This window comes from Vitis riparia, chromosome 7, assembly GCF_004353265.1.
Source record: "Vitis riparia cultivar Riparia Gloire de Montpellier isolate 1030 chromosome 7, EGFV_Vit.rip_1.0, whole genome shotgun sequence".
In the NCBI taxonomy this organism is placed as follows: Eukaryota; Viridiplantae; Streptophyta; class Magnoliopsida; order Vitales; family Vitaceae; genus Vitis; species Vitis riparia.
Genome location: NC_048437.1, coordinates 24,166,125 through 24,181,180, shown reverse-complemented (window position 1 = coordinate 24,181,180; position 15,056 = coordinate 24,166,125). Strand labels below are relative to the sequence as shown.

The following is a 15,056-nucleotide window of genomic DNA, read 5'->3' as shown; positions in this document are numbered from 1 at the left end:
ATATACAAATAATTGTATAAAGAAAGATATATAATAAAGAGAAAAAGAAAAATTATTGTCTTCCGTGACTCTTATTCAAATATTACATAATTTTTTATTCATAGACACCCACATTTAATAAAATAAAAACTCTTAATAACAAAATATATAAACTTTTTAAGATTTAACCACTTAAATATATGGATGTTTGATAAATCAACTTATTGATTTAATAAAACTTAATGTCTAAATTTAAGTTTTCAAGCATATTAAGTATGTGTAAAGCAACTTAATATTGTAACTTAAAAGTAAAAATGATTTTGCTAAATCAACTTAATAACTTAATATTACTTAATAACTTAAATATAAATAAACTTAAAGTCACAAGCCTCAAATATTAGGTTTTACCAAATGGCAAATACCTATGAATCAATCCCTCAAAATAAAAAATTGTCTCTAACTTTTAGCTTCTGAATCAAGCAGACCGAATATTAAACACAATGAATAGTGAAAGTTACACAAAAGAAAAAAAGAAATGCATATATTTTTGAAGGAAAAGAGGCAATCACTTGAAATAGACATACATGGGAACAGTGGGTTTGCTTCTAAATCTATAGAGAACCCTCTTCCTCTTGTAGGTACCATTCTCAATGGTTATTACTATCTTTCCTGGTTCACTAATGTAAAATGAATTTCTCATACTTTGTCCCATTTTCTTATCCTTTTCAAGCAAAATTTTGTATGATCCTTCATCTTCTGGGATAAACTCCTCCTTGTAGTTCACGTCCCACCCCACTATAGTCATGTCCCAGACAACCGTCACCCCAGCCTATAATCATCTCAAAACAAGAACCAAATTAAGAATATCAGTACCATGAGTGTTTATAAATGAAGTAAAACATTCAGCTTTTAAATTTAGGACATTAGTTAATGTTTTGAACGTACCTCAGTGGCTGGAATTTCGATGCTTTCAATGGTACCTGCTTTGACAATTAGGTCTAGAGCTTTGTCTGCAGGCGAAAATTCAATGTCGTTCTCTCTTTTGAGGCCACCATATTGAACGGGAAGGTTTTCTGGGGCGATAAACCTTTGGGTTTTGAAGCAAATTTTGATCAAATTGGAGGGTTTAAAATCAACAGAACTCAGATAATGAAACTACAGTAAGTATTCTTACTTGAGAAGTGTGTCCGCAACTCCAGATGGTCTCGCCAAGATGAACTTGCTCTTTGTTCTTTGGCTTATGAATTTGGAAATTAGCGTATGGCTAGCATAGTACCAAAATGGAACATTTATGACGATCTACACGCATAAACTATCAAAGCTTTTCAGTACTAATTCATGATCATCATGGTGAGTTGTCATAATTATATGCTTACATGTCTGAAGATGAGCTCAGGATAATTGTCTTGAAGCAACGTTATGGCTTTCTTGGTAACCAAACGAAGCTCCTTGTTGCTTGGTCGCGGGGAGTTCTTCAAGTCCAGGATCTGAACCATGGAGTCCACTCCACCAGTCGTGAAGTTAAGATTCTGGATAACCTTTTCCATGGACTGAACCCTCCACCTCAAGAACTCTTCACATTTGGCTTCTGAACCAAATGTTTTCTTGTAAAAGTCTCTGTCCTTGAAAGCCCCACACACATTGTAACACAAAGGGTGACCTTCTTTATCAGTGCTGTTTATGTACACAACATTTTCAAGCTCAGGGCCGAAGTTTTCTTCGAGAATTCCTTCGGTTTTGAACTCTCTCCGCCATATCAAGGTTCTTCGGAGCATGTTGAAGGCCTCGCTGACCTTAAAATCTCTAGCTTTCAAGAACTTCAAGAGGATAATGTCCGTGCCTTCGTGGCCTTTACTAGGAAGTAAGGGCACACCCCAGAGGGAGATATCATGAAGATTTTCTTGAGTTTTCTTGCTTTCAGGGTCTTTTCCACGGGGTTTTCCGAGCATATAATTCCCAATAATAGCATCTTCCACTCTGCATCGGAGCTCTAACAAGGCTTTCTTCTTCGACTTTTTCATTTGGATGGAGGCCTTGTACTCCTGTTCAGGGCTCATGGGTATCTTCATTTCAGTATGGGAATTGCTTTCATCATCTGGGCTCATGGATTCAGCATCTTCTAGATGAATTTCTTGGTGTTTATGGGTGTTTTCATTCTCATTTGTCTCGTCAGAGATCTGGCTGCACTCTGCCATATTGGGGCTCTTTCCGGTGAGAATTCCGGCTGCCAAAGGGAGGTGTTGCCGGAAACCTGATGCCTGGAGAAAGTTTAGGGGTTCTATGATTTATTTAGAGACTGAGCGTGTGGAAGGAGAGGAGGAGAGAATTGGGTAAAAAGGAGCTCGGTTGGGGGGTGTCGCTAAGATTGAGATTTGAAATAGTGACCGTTAGTTGATAGCCAAATAAGGGGTTTTGATGAGGTGTTACCAACAAACTGTTGGACAAGAAAGAAAAATTTGTGGTTGCTAGGGGTTGGATTAAAAGGTGAAAGTTCATCCAAACCAACCCTTTTCCTTGAGATAATCCCACCGACCGCCTCCATAAGGGAGAGTTAAAGATAGATTACAAGACTAACAGATAAACTACTCAAAATTCAAATTTTGAAATAATATTTTAATTTAATATTTATGTCAATCATCCTCTTGAGGAAAGAAAAAGAAAATGGGTGGTTAAAAAAGAAATAAAATAAATTCTCTTAAATAAATGGCCCATTAATAAGAAATTGAAATTAGAAAAAAAACCATTTCATATCTCATTTATTACATGTTTGAATTACTAGTTAGTAATACAACAAAGAATAGGAAATTCATTTTTATGATGGTATTGTAGCTCACCTTTAGTTCCCTTCCTATTTCTGCCTTTGAATTGGAATAGAAAATCAACTGAGTGAAGGCATCCTTGGACGTATTTGGCATTGAGGGTTCAAGCCTCAATCCCTCACCAATACCCACCTTTAAGAAATGTGTATATAGCATATACTACCAACCATCATAGCATTTTGACAGACAGTTGAGGCATGATCATGGGGCTACAATAATGTTCATTTTAATGGTGAAGTGCATCAAATCTTACCAGCTCAGTTCGGCCATTATCATTCATTTTAGGAGTTGATGATTAGAGAGTGAACCCACTATGATTCTCTTGAGTATGACTTGAGGTTTTCAGCATCATCCCTATCACACAAATCTGTAGGCTCCACAGAGAAAGGCATAAAATGCAAGTTTCATTATTGCACTATTGTATTGCATATTGAGAGGATGGTGAGGTAGAATCAGTTCAATACAAATAAATCTAACATGTATTGCAAGAGAAACAGTATCCACTGCCCTACTGCTATAAGGATTATCTACTCATATTTACAGTAAAGCAATGTTAAGGGTACAAGCATCCTACCTATTAACATGACAAATAGTTTTAACCTGAAGCCCAGCCTCCAGCGAGGAGGCGTTCATGCTTCTCTATAATTGGTCAGGTCAAATGTCAGAGTTCTCGAGCAGCTGCAATTAAATATAGGTATTAGCATTGTCTCCGCTTAGCAGGTTAATTTGGTGGACATACTGGAAAACAACCCAGAAAGTAGCACCAAAATGAAAACGCATTAACTAAATATAATATCATGAAGAAACTTACCCCCTATCAGAGTCCCTGTAAACCCCAACCAGAGCTTCAGCCTTGTCATAAAAGCTATCCTTCAGTGATATCACGATACTCTGAAAACCACTGCCTCCCTCACCATCCTGATTACCCCTTGCTCCTTCACATGATTTTGATCGGATGAATCCAGCAACCTTAGCAACATTCAGATTGTCCAATGCAGCATCGACTTCATCCAATATAAAAAAAGGAGAAGGCCTATAACTGAAACCACCCATGGATAAAAATAATAATCCCATTAGCCAGTTATTGAACTTTTGCAGATCAAAAGAGCAATCTTTTTTTGAAGGCAAAAGGAAATATAAATTAATAGCATCTAAGCAAAAGGCTCATAAAGCACACAAATGTATACATTTGTCACCAAAACAGGCAAGCAAGAGGGAGAGAAAAAAACAAAAAACAAACCCCCTCTACTTTGAGCTAAGTTAATCTACAAAGTCTACCATAGTCAAAAGAGCAATCTTGTTCACTCCTCACATAAATATGCCAGCTTTTTCCTCCAAAATTTTATGCCACCATTAAAATTATCTTCACGAGCAAATAAACTTGTTCAAGTAAGCAACTTAAGTGTATGCCTAAAGAGCAATCTTTTTTACTCCTCACATAAATATGCCAGCTTTTTCCTCCAAAATTTTATGCCGCCATTAAAATAATCTTCGCAAGCAAATAAACTTATTCAAGTAAACTTAAATGTAAGCCTTTTATGATGCTCATAACAGCAAAAACACATTTGAGAGAATTAGCAAGTAAAGGGAAGTTAGAAAAGGTGTTAGATTGAATTGAGTGAGTTAATGATTATAGGCCCAAATCTAACCCCACTAGGTTATTAAACATGTTTTAGATAACCCTCACCCAGACCCAAGGACATGGATGGCAGCTTCTAAGAATTCTTCACAGAAATTCCCAGCCTTCTTTAGAAATTAAAATGAAACAAAAAAAGTGAAAAGGACAAAATATTTCAAGACATGTTATTCCTGCATCCAGTAAGGTTTGTCCAAAACATACAGAAAAAATGTTTCTTGTATTCCTTGACATACCTATGGATAGAGAAGAGCAATGCAAGTGCTGCAACAGTTTTCTCACCACCAGACAGCTGTTCCATATCACGGAAGCGCTTTGTTGGGGGCATAGCAGTGTACTTGATGCCATGTAAGAAAGGATCATCCTCATTTTCTAAGTTCAAATATGCCGTTCCGCCCAATGGGTGTGTGTTGCTTTTTGTTAGCTGTTTGTAGATCTTATCAATATTACCAGAAATATGACTAAATGCTTCCATAAAGAGTTCATACCTGTATTCACCACAAATAAATTCAGCAGTTTCATTGTTCAGAAACCATATAACACACATGCACAAAGATGCAAGACAATGAATGTCAGATTTCAAGGATGATTTGTTAAACAGGTAAAAATGATTGCCTTCACATGTATTGAACACATTAGTCTGTTTGAATGGAATAATAATAAACATGTAAAGACTAAATCTTGAACTATTGAGAAGCTAATAACCCAACTATAAGGTTTTTTCCTCACCAATCTACATATTTTTCCAGCTTGACATGCTAGAATTGGAAGATTCACTTGACAAATAATTTTTTACAAGAAATTTTTTATCAATCATTTCATGTATCTCTTGCTTTTGTCTTACAGTTTTAAGAAATAACAAGATGCATTCCCACTTTATTTGTTATTCACTAAGGGCGTGTTTTGAATGATGGAATAGATGATGGAATGAAACATCCATTCCATTCTCATTCATCACTATGGATTATCTATTAGAAATGGCACATGGTATTATGATTCACCTGCATCCTGTTCTAATTTGCATTCCTGTTCCCATATACAAAATGCATCCTAAAGGGTTTTCTGCCAAACAATAATCAGTACCTTCTCTGCTTAACGGAATTGTACTTATCAGTTATTTCCTTCTCTTCCTTTCTGGCTACTTCAAACTCTTCAGTTACATGTCTTTCCTTCTCTTGCAAAGCCTCATACTGGTCCAAGGCCTTCAAATTTGGAGCTGTTCTTTCTATTTCTGATATTAGGGCATCCATTTTTTGCTTAAATTCCACTTCAACCTTCTCTCTTTCAGAAGGTCTCATATCTACCTGATGAGATCTATTTAGCTGACTAAAATCAAAAACTGGACTTGGCATTGAGGATCCGATTTCCATTGCGTCTGAGACAGTAGGTAGGATTATATGCTCTACTTCACACTTCTCCAAGATCTCCTGCTTCTGCAATTTCAGTTGTTCACCCTGTGTTTCCTGTAAGTAACATGAACAAGCATAGCCACATTATAGTTCATCAATACAGCAATGACTAGTTCATAAGAATCTTGTGGTAAAAATAACATTTAATTCTGGAGAACAACCTTCAAACTTATCTGACGATTAAGTTTGCTTATGCTTCCTGCAGCAGTAGAAGCCCGCTTCTTCCACTTCTGGATTTCCTTCTCACACTCTTCGGACTTGGACTTCCACTCTATACAAATAGAAAGAGGAGAAAAAAGTTCCACAAAGATGGCATCAAATTATTTATATTATGAAAAGAAAAAATATTAAGGAAAAATTAACAATGGATCAGTTGCATAGTGCTTTGCTACGCTATGTTATAGATGCATATTTTCATATTTCAGGTACAATTCAGTAATACTAATGATAACATTTTTTTTTTAATGAGAATACTCATGATAACTTTTCCAAGATAGTCTTTTATGTATCAGAGTATAAATTTCAATATGGCCTCAGAAAGGTCAACACGACCAGGCAATGCCAGGTACCTAGCTACAAGCATATTTTCAGCACAAAATACAAGCTAAGAGTTGTTGACTCTCCAACTCCTTGAGTAGGGTCTCACATAGCTTATTTTTTCTACTGTCACAAATATGGTGCTCAATTAATAGTAAAGAAGAATAATCATGTACCTAGATAAGAGCATACTTACGGGACAAAATACAAGCTAAGAGTTATTGACTCTTCAACTCCTTAGAGTAGGGTCTCATATAGCTTTTTTTTTTCTACTGTCTCAAATATGGTGCTTGATCAATAGAAAAGAAGAATAATCATTTCTTCATGATTCGTGGCAATCCTACCCAGATCAATCTTGCCCAGAAGTTGAACAGGATAGCCACAATTAAGCTTTACATGCCTCTGGGAAAGGCTTCCAAAACACAGAACAATGCACACATCTATGAGAAGAAGCTGCACACCAATCCCTATAAATAGGACCCAAGGACCAACCTCCAAAACTTAAAACACTAACATCCAAAGAGAAGCCAAAAGGTTCATCCTATAACACAAAAGTCCCCTCAAGACATCGTCTAATGGCAATCCCTCATTATCAAGCTGAAATTGGATGAGATCGCCTAAATAACACACAGAGCTTGCACCAGAGAGCTTAACAACCTCAGCCCCACAGCAAGGAAAATTGAGTAATGAAGGAAACAACATTCCACTATCTCTTCTATATTATATATATATATATATATATATATGTATGTATATATATATATGTATGTATGTATGTATGTAACTGAAGAAAAAACCAAGGCAACCACAAATCTTCCGTAAACCTAATCCAGAACCCATCTGCCAATAGAAATTTGGTATGAGAAAGGAAAGATAACACATCTAGAGAAATGAACCTCTTGAGGACTGCACTAATTCTCTCTATCCACCACCATAGTATCCCACCCATCCTCTTGAAGGCCATACTTGCTTTTGACTAGTTACTACTGTAAGGAGTTTGGTTCAATAGAAAATCTCCCCAACAAGTTTGAAGTCATGGTGATATTCCTATGAATCAAATCATCAAGACTAAAATCACCTTTTATTCTTGGGACAGGAAACCACCTTCCAACAAATGAAATGATCCTTTCAATCCTCACTATGCCCTGCCAATGAAAACTCTCTAAATCTCTCAATTTTCTAGGTCATTTCATCGGCATCTTGAGTAAGGGCATGCAAGCAATCGTAATTGCAACATGAGTGAACAAAAGTGGATTGCCCCCTTTAGAAATAAAATTCTTTTTTTCCAAATAAAAAACTATATCACATTGGAAAAGCAATCCAATTAAATCAATAACAAGTTATAAAATATATAATCTACACCACAAGTGGATACCCTATACTAATCATTTTTAAATTCTTCAATAGATTACATTTTTCCTTCCTTTTATCTTTTCGAACTGTCTTCCAAATATATGGACGCTAGACCAATAGACCTAGTTAAAATCAACCAGTCTGCAACCAGTGAGTAAGGCAAATCCATGTCTTAAGAATTTCAGTTGCATGGTTATTTAGTTGTACTACTCGACATCTTAAAATAAATAATAAAAAGTAAAATTACAATTAAAAAGATAAAACATAAAATAAAATAAATCAGCACCATCCCAGATGCAAAAATTAGAAAATAGAAGCAAGAACAGATAAAATCAAATGTAGAACAAAGGAACCAAATATAATTTATGTTAAAGAAGTAACTCACACACACATGCTCCAAGATTTATTCTCCGAGCAACCATACAAACTTTGTATAAGAACATGAATTGAAATTGCACCTTGTACTTCATCTTTCAATTGATCAACATCACCAGTAGCTTTCTCCATTGTTAACTTGGCTTCAGCCTCTTTCTTCTGAACCTGTTTTAGATCATTTTCTAAAGAACTGATAGAAGATTCCAGCTTTGTAATTCGTGAGTCCATGTCCCTCCTTTGCTCATACTCCAACCTGGCAGAAAAGGGAAAAATAAAGGTCCAAAATCATATAAATCTGGGACTTAGGCAAACGAATAGTTGTTTACAACTCTGCTATACAGAAAAATAAAAATACAAAAATCATAGGTTGAAAACATTGGAATCCAACATAAAGACTCCTTTTGAAACTTTCAGAGATACATGATACTCTGAAACTGACCAAAGAAATGCAACCAAGAAAGATAACAAATTGAACTTAAAGTTTCAAGAACAAAGAGATTGGAGAAATCAACAAAAATGTTGCAGCAGTAAAGTTTCTCTTATGGAAGTTTTATGTTAAAGAATCTTGACAACAGCATTACAGCTCCTGCTGCTAACTAGAGACTACTGATCATACGGTTTACACTTTTATACTGAGAGTAAGGAAAAAAAACACAATAACACACTGATATTACTACAAATATAGCAGAAGAACTAATTTAAAGGAGAAAACATACTGGTATTTCAACTTTGCCATCTGGTTACTCAAACTAAGCTTTTCTTCAGCCACCTGTTGTGCTGCCATGAGTTGGTTTTCTTCATACTCACGAATGTTTTTCACCCCAACAGACTCACTGAAATCCTTGTAAATTCGGTCAACGATCTCATTGATCCTCTTCTCCAGCTTTCTGATTTCTGTGGCCCTCTTATCAATAACATCTTTCAACTGCAACCAGAACATAACTGTAAAAATCAGTTAAATGTGCATAGTTAGTGCCACAACATAGTAGAAAAATTGCATAGCCATCAAACCACCTTTCGAAGCTCAGGATTGATACGGCTAATTTCTTCTGAAATATTCCGCTTTTCCTGCCTCAGTTTTGCAAGTTTGTCATCTATACTTTTCTGCAAGAAACTTTTACAAGTGAACAACCATATTCCCAGTTGCATTATCAGCAAAAGCAGAGGAAAGAATTATGCAGTAATAAACATAGTAAGTATGACATATCTTGACAGCCAAAAACACTACAACTAAGAGGCATAGAGATGATTGGCAAGTTAATTACCCATTGCCGTCATATTAAAAACTTAAAAGAATGACAACTTATCAATTCAAACAATTAGACAAACTTTAGTTCAATTAAAAGTACAGAATTTAAATTACCTTCTCAATCTCTGCATACTGAATCTTTTTTTCAAGCCCACTAATTTTCCCAGATAATTCAGACACTTTTAGCTGCATCTCTCTTATTGATCCAAGCTGCTCCAACTCAGATTCATACTGTTCTTTTTGTTTTTTAAGTCCTACAGATTAGCAAAAGTTAATAGACTATAACAAGACATACAAACTCAAGGCAACCACTACACAAACCTTCAACTTTTTTATCATCCCACTGTTTTGATCTTGCTTCCATTCCACCACTGGTACCACCAGTCATTGTGCCAGATTTTGTGAGTAGAATCCCATCGACAGTTACAACTATTAAATGCACAAAAAACTCTTCATTAGCAATGATACAGAATATATAAGCTCCACATGAATGACACCAACAACACAAAGAAAATGAAGTAGATAAACATTAATTCACCTTTAAACCTCTCTCCACTCCAGCTAAGAACCTTAGCTTCCTCAAGGTCATCACATACTAAAGTATTGGCAACAGCAAATAGAATAGCCTTCTCCAAGGCTGGATCAAATCTGTGATGGTTAAGTTTACAAACTGAAGGATTTATTTGGATTTTCATGCTAATATATGGTTCTCTAACATACAACATGATGAAGACCAAAGTAAAAGCAACATCAATTCGGGAAAAAAGGATGGCTTAGAAATCATAAGAATGAACAACAATAAAAAATATTGCTGTCACTTTCCACCACACTCCTGGACCTAGTTGCAAGCATTCAACCAAGGACTTAAGTTAAACGCAGAACACTGAAGCTGGTACTGTAGAAGGCAGGACTTGTTGATTAAATTGCAAAGGAGACCTTCTAGTGGAAACTGGATTTGAAATTCATAGTAGCATGACCAAGGAAAATAACACTTTTTGGCATCTTGAAGACATTAAAGTCGATATAAAATATTTGCCTTATTTTGAATGAACTAAGCTAATACTTTTTAAGGACTCAGATCAACTTGAATTTGTCAGCAAACCATCTCAAGTTGATTGAATTTGTCAGCAAACCATCTAAAACCCTGTATAGTACTATGACCAATACTAATTACTGCAGAAGCACTTGATTTGATACCTTCCTTTTTCTTGATTCCACATTTAAGCATCAATGGCACATTAATGTAGTACATAAACATTGCTGTGAATGAACAAATCTAAAATTTGTTTGTTTTGGTGGAAAACTAAATCAGAAAAAGAGATGTCTCCATACTGAACCACTTAGATGCTAAAATTAATAAAATATTTTCAAGAGCTCCTTGTATATGATTGACATTTGCACCCCTTTGTGAGGAGCCAAGTCAACAATTTGGTTATCAAAAAGAATATTGAAGAATTTTTACATAGTATTTTCTTATGTGCAAATAAAATTTTACTAGAAAGGGGCCTACCATGAAAGGTGGGGTTGTGCTCCAAATATACAGAAAATATATAAAGGATGCAAAGGCAAGAGAACAAAACAAGAAAACCCAAAGCGCTAACACCTCACCAAACAATCAACAAAACTAAAAAAGGCATTTTAACATCCCCCAATGAGTTTTTAAACGACTGAAATAAAGAACAAAAAAATACTCTTTGAAAAGATCAAAGTGCTCCAACTCCCCAAAATTTTACAATCCTGCTCTTGCCAAATTGTCAAAAACAAGCATGATAGCACCGTCCTTCACACCTACTCTCGCCTCTTGCCCACAGCATGCCAACCAAACAAAACCTCTGTCACCAACTGAGGAAGCCCCAAAGAGTAGACAATAGGAGAGAGCAGGTAATGTCACAAAATACAAGCTTCTTGGCAATGGAGAAGGATGTGACTGAACGATTGAATAAAGTAGTTAGTTCAGCCTATTTCCAGAAATATGGCATCCCAAACAAGGAAACCATTTTCCATCGTTTTTAAGAAATAGAGTTTGTCATCAACAAAGTAATTAAACTGTTGTGTTGCAAGTACAAAGGTAATTGGGGATTTATTGATACCAGGTATATGCTTTCCCAGCACCAAATGGAGCATCTATAGACAAACACCATACCAAAATTGCAAAACAAAACAGAAAGGAAGAAAAGAAAGGAAAATTGTTTTACGATGGCAAACGAATAATTAGAAGTGCAAAAAATACCAAAAACAGCTATGTACAGTAAACGAAACCAAGGTGAAAAAGAAACAATATCAATTGAATACAAGCATGTCAGTGTAAAATTCTGTTCACAGCAAGCCTAGGTCAGACAATCCCAATCAAACAGGTGCAAAAAATTTACTTCCCTGCTGAAGAAAATGTTCTGCAGCATCTGCTATAAGATATATGGGGCATTTTAGTTTTTCAATGGTCTAGATAAAGCAGCAGGGACATATTAAATAATTAATGGGAGTATGCCAAAGAGAAACACCTAAAGCACTACAAGAAGACAAGTCAAATATCAGGCACCAAAGAAAAAGTAGCATCACCTTAAATAAAAGGCATAGAAAATTTCTTAAAAAATAATGCAAGCAATTAAAGATCCATATAATTGTACAAATGAGTCTTACAAGTTATTACAGATCACAGAAACAATTTGGTGTTCCTAATAATCACATGATCATTACAAGGACATGAATTATCTTCATTTCAAAAAACGCACAGCATGTGAAGCATGATACACAATTAAATTTGCATTAGTTCAATAGGAACAATATGCCCATAGCTAGAAAACTCAGTATGAAAAGTAAGATGCAGAATAAAATGAGTAATTTGAGAATAATTGTAGAAGTCGTCAAGTCATAGTTACGAGTAGAAGCAAAAAAAAATCATCAAGGTACATGCTGCAGACACAGATAACTTACAAAGGAAACAACTTATCACAGACAAGAGTTTTCCAAATTTGCAATTTAGATAACATACTTGAAGGATTTAAGTAAATGAGCATGATTGCCCAACAACATGTTTCACTACCATATTTCTAGGTGAAAAGCAATTAAAAACAATTAGGAAAGGATATTGGATAACATCAAAGACCAGCTTGGCAGTACCACCCAAGGTGCGTAATTTCTCCACAATTGGCTTTACCCGGACTGACTGAAGAGGTATAAATGTCTGAGGAGGAAGCCTTTGCTCTTTTAAATACTGTAAAGAGAAAGCAAGGGAATTAATATCTGCATTGCACTTAACAAAAAAAACTGGCAAGCTTAACTCCATGAAAGTTTCAAAGAGAAAAATCAAAGAAACAAAGATAAGATGGGTAAATCTAAAAGAAAAGGGTTAAAAGAGAAATTCCCTTTTTGGAAGGGACAATTTTTTTCCTTCATCTTGATTTTAGACATGCCGTTTCTTCAAAGAAGGTGAAAACCAGTCAAAAGTTTACAACAATACTTGTTTTGGGCAAGTGAAACATCATCACACAGCCAGGACAGGTTAGTAACTAATGTTGGAAGAAGAAATAAACTGAACTTGATACACCATCTGGTTCCATCAAAATAACATAAAAGCCAGACATCATCTTTCCAGCAAAGCAATAAATGCAACAACATTCAAAAAACCAGCATCCAAAAAGCTTTCAACATCTCAGCATTCCAACAAATATGTGAAATGTTGAACCTGTTATCTGACATTTAAGATGCCCAAAGTTAAATTATTTTTTGATAGGAAAAAATTGAGCAGTCTTTGATCCTTGGTGTTTTCTAGGTTTTTGTGGGTGCTCCCCTGTTTGGTCAAGGAGTAGTTGTTTGGTTCACAGAAGCTTTCTGAGGAAAAGTAGGAAGAGGTTTTGGAGGATTATACCTCTTTGCTTGTTTTGGTTCATCCAGAGAGAGTGAAATAGAGGATTATTTGAGGAAGTGGAGAGCTCAAGAGCGATATTGACAAAATCCCTTTGCCAATACATTCTTTTCTTGGTCTCATGTTGTGCTAGACTGTAACTTCAATTCCCTTTTATTTCTTCAACTGTATAGGAAGAAGTTGAGATGTTCTTTATATTTTGTCGCCTTTGGCATTCTTCATATAATCCTTATGTCTCTATGTCCATGGGATGCTTCTCCTTCTGGCCAGATGCTTTTGAATAAGGTTTTGCTTTGCCTTTTAGAAAAAGAGTGAGTGTATACCAGCAAAGGTGAAGTATATAAGGAACCCGAGAGCCAAAGAAGAAAACTTTATCTCCACCAACCTTAGACTGAAACCATTTAATCTATAAATTCAAAGAGTCTCTACCTACCCACAGATCTACCCGACCACACAAACAGAGAGCTACGGAATAAATCTCTCAGCTACAACTCTGATCAACCTTGACCTTCAAATATTCATCAGTTACATTACTTCCATAAGCACCTAAACACAACAGGTGTATTCTCTGTGTATTCCTCTTATCCTTCTATTTAAAACTTCCGTGCCAACCAGTAAAAATACCCTCTATTGACAAAGGCAACACCAAAGCCCCAAAAGCTGAAAATAACTACAACCTTAAACTCTGAGCCACTCCACATCGGATAAGCGACTAATCGATTCCTAATCCTGTTTACAAAATCAGTTTCATCAGCCCAGAGATATCAAAAGAACAAAAGATGGGTTTGTATATTCTGTAAAAGAATTTAATTCAATTGCATAATCATTAAAATCACTCATAAAGCGTTCACCCATTTTTTCCCTGCCAACAGCCACTTTGTCATATTCATCTTCCTCTTCCCTGTTATCAAGAGCACAGTTCGAGCCGATGGAGGACTAATTTCCCATTCTTCATCGTTGTAGCTATCTGGTTTAAAGATCGACTTGTTGAACCATGTCCTCATGTTTCTCCTTCAAGATCATCATCATCATCATCTAGGTCTTCAATGTCTTGTTCAAGCTGCTTGCAGAATTCTATGGAGCTCCATTGCTTCACGAAGAATCCATCCAATTTCAAAGGATAAGGTCTTACTTTAGTATCCTGGATGTCTTTCTCTTAATTCCATTCTCTCTTCTCCACCTCATCGTCAGTGAGTGACCAATGCTTGAAAGAGTTCCATAGCAACAGTTTTACATTGCATGAATGCAATCTTTGATTATATCTCAATGAAAATTTGATCATAGCAAATAATTAATCAAGGCTACTTTTCATGAGTTCTTTCTTTAATACTGATGCTTTGCAAAGCAAGAACAACATTTTCAAAAAGCACTGCTAAAAACAACCATTAATGCAAGTAAGACAGCCTGTCAAATGTCTAACCTGTTATTTGGAATCTAACAAGCCAGACGTTTAAGGGGCCAATAAAATATTGATTTGAAGTATGAACTACATGCAAACATTAGAATGCATAAAATCATATAAAAACTTATCTCCAGCCTTGTTGTGCCTTTAAGAACCCAACAGGATCTTAAATACAAGGCTGGAGGTCCTCCACTCTCAGCCCAGTACTGTTGAAAACAACTCTTAATGCATGTCAACCATCATCTCAAATGTCTAACCTCTCATTTGGATTCTAACAAGCTATATATTTAAGGTGTCAATATAGCATTGACATGAAACTACATTCAAACATTAAGACATATAAAATGCAGATATAATTTACTTCCAGCCTTGTTGCACCTTAAAGAAACCTACAGGATCCTAAATATAAGGCTAGAAGACCCCAATCTTAGCACA

At 35.7% G+C, this 15,056-nt stretch overlaps 2 protein-coding genes across 3 annotated transcripts in view; both read right to left on the bottom strand.

Annotated features, from left to right (window-relative positions):
* Positions 1-418: 418 nt before the first annotated feature.
* On the bottom strand, positions 419-2,980 carry LOC117918596 (patellin-4-like). Its single transcript, XM_034835349.1, has 5 exons — positions 2,814-2,980; positions 1,356-2,237; positions 1,154-1,278; positions 925-1,066; positions 419-808 (listed from the first exon to the last, which is right to left on the bottom strand). The coding sequence occupies exons 1-5, from the start codon at positions 2,952-2,954 to the stop codon at positions 545-547; spliced, it is 1,554 nt and encodes a 517-aa protein (XP_034691240.1). The 5' UTR covers positions 2,955-2,980; the 3' UTR covers positions 419-544.
* LOC117918595 (structural maintenance of chromosomes protein 1) overlaps positions 2,708-15,056 on the bottom strand; it is a 52,062-nt gene continuing 39,713 nt past the window's right edge. Inside the window, exons 7-19 of one of the 2 annotated variants that reach the window (XR_004651895.1) lie at positions 12,444-12,568; positions 9,896-10,005; positions 9,679-9,786; positions 9,472-9,611; positions 9,123-9,212; positions 8,825-9,033; positions 8,192-8,361; positions 6,005-6,114; positions 5,518-5,897; positions 4,671-4,922; positions 3,610-3,837; positions 3,373-3,476; positions 2,708-3,165 (exon numbers count right to left, since the gene is read on the bottom strand). Coding sequence is in view for 1 of the 2 variants with exons in the window: in XM_034835348.1 (XP_034691239.1) it covers positions 3,428-3,476; positions 3,610-3,837; positions 4,671-4,922; positions 5,518-5,897; positions 6,005-6,114; positions 8,192-8,361; positions 8,825-9,033; positions 9,123-9,212; positions 9,472-9,611; positions 9,679-9,786; positions 9,896-10,005; positions 12,444-12,568 (1,971 nt within the window). In the remaining variant the exon portion in view is untranslated. The other variant, XM_034835348.1, reaches the window with a different exon arrangement.

What these genes read in the sequence shown, in the direction of transcription:
- LOC117918596 (XM_034835349.1), bottom strand. Translation starts at nt 2,954, where the DNA reads ATGCTATATACACATTTCTTAAAGGTGGGTATTGGTGAGGGATTGAGG. An exon ending in AAATAGGAAGGGAACTAAAG is followed by an intron (nt 2,238 to 2,813) that starts GTGAGCTACAAT and finishes AACTTTCTCCAG; the next exon opens with GCATCAGGTTTCCGGCAACA. An exon ending in GTTGCGGACACACTTCTCAA is followed by an intron (nt 1,067 to 1,153) that starts GTAAGAATACTT and finishes CAAAACCCAAAG; the next exon opens with GTTTATCGCCCCAGAAAACC.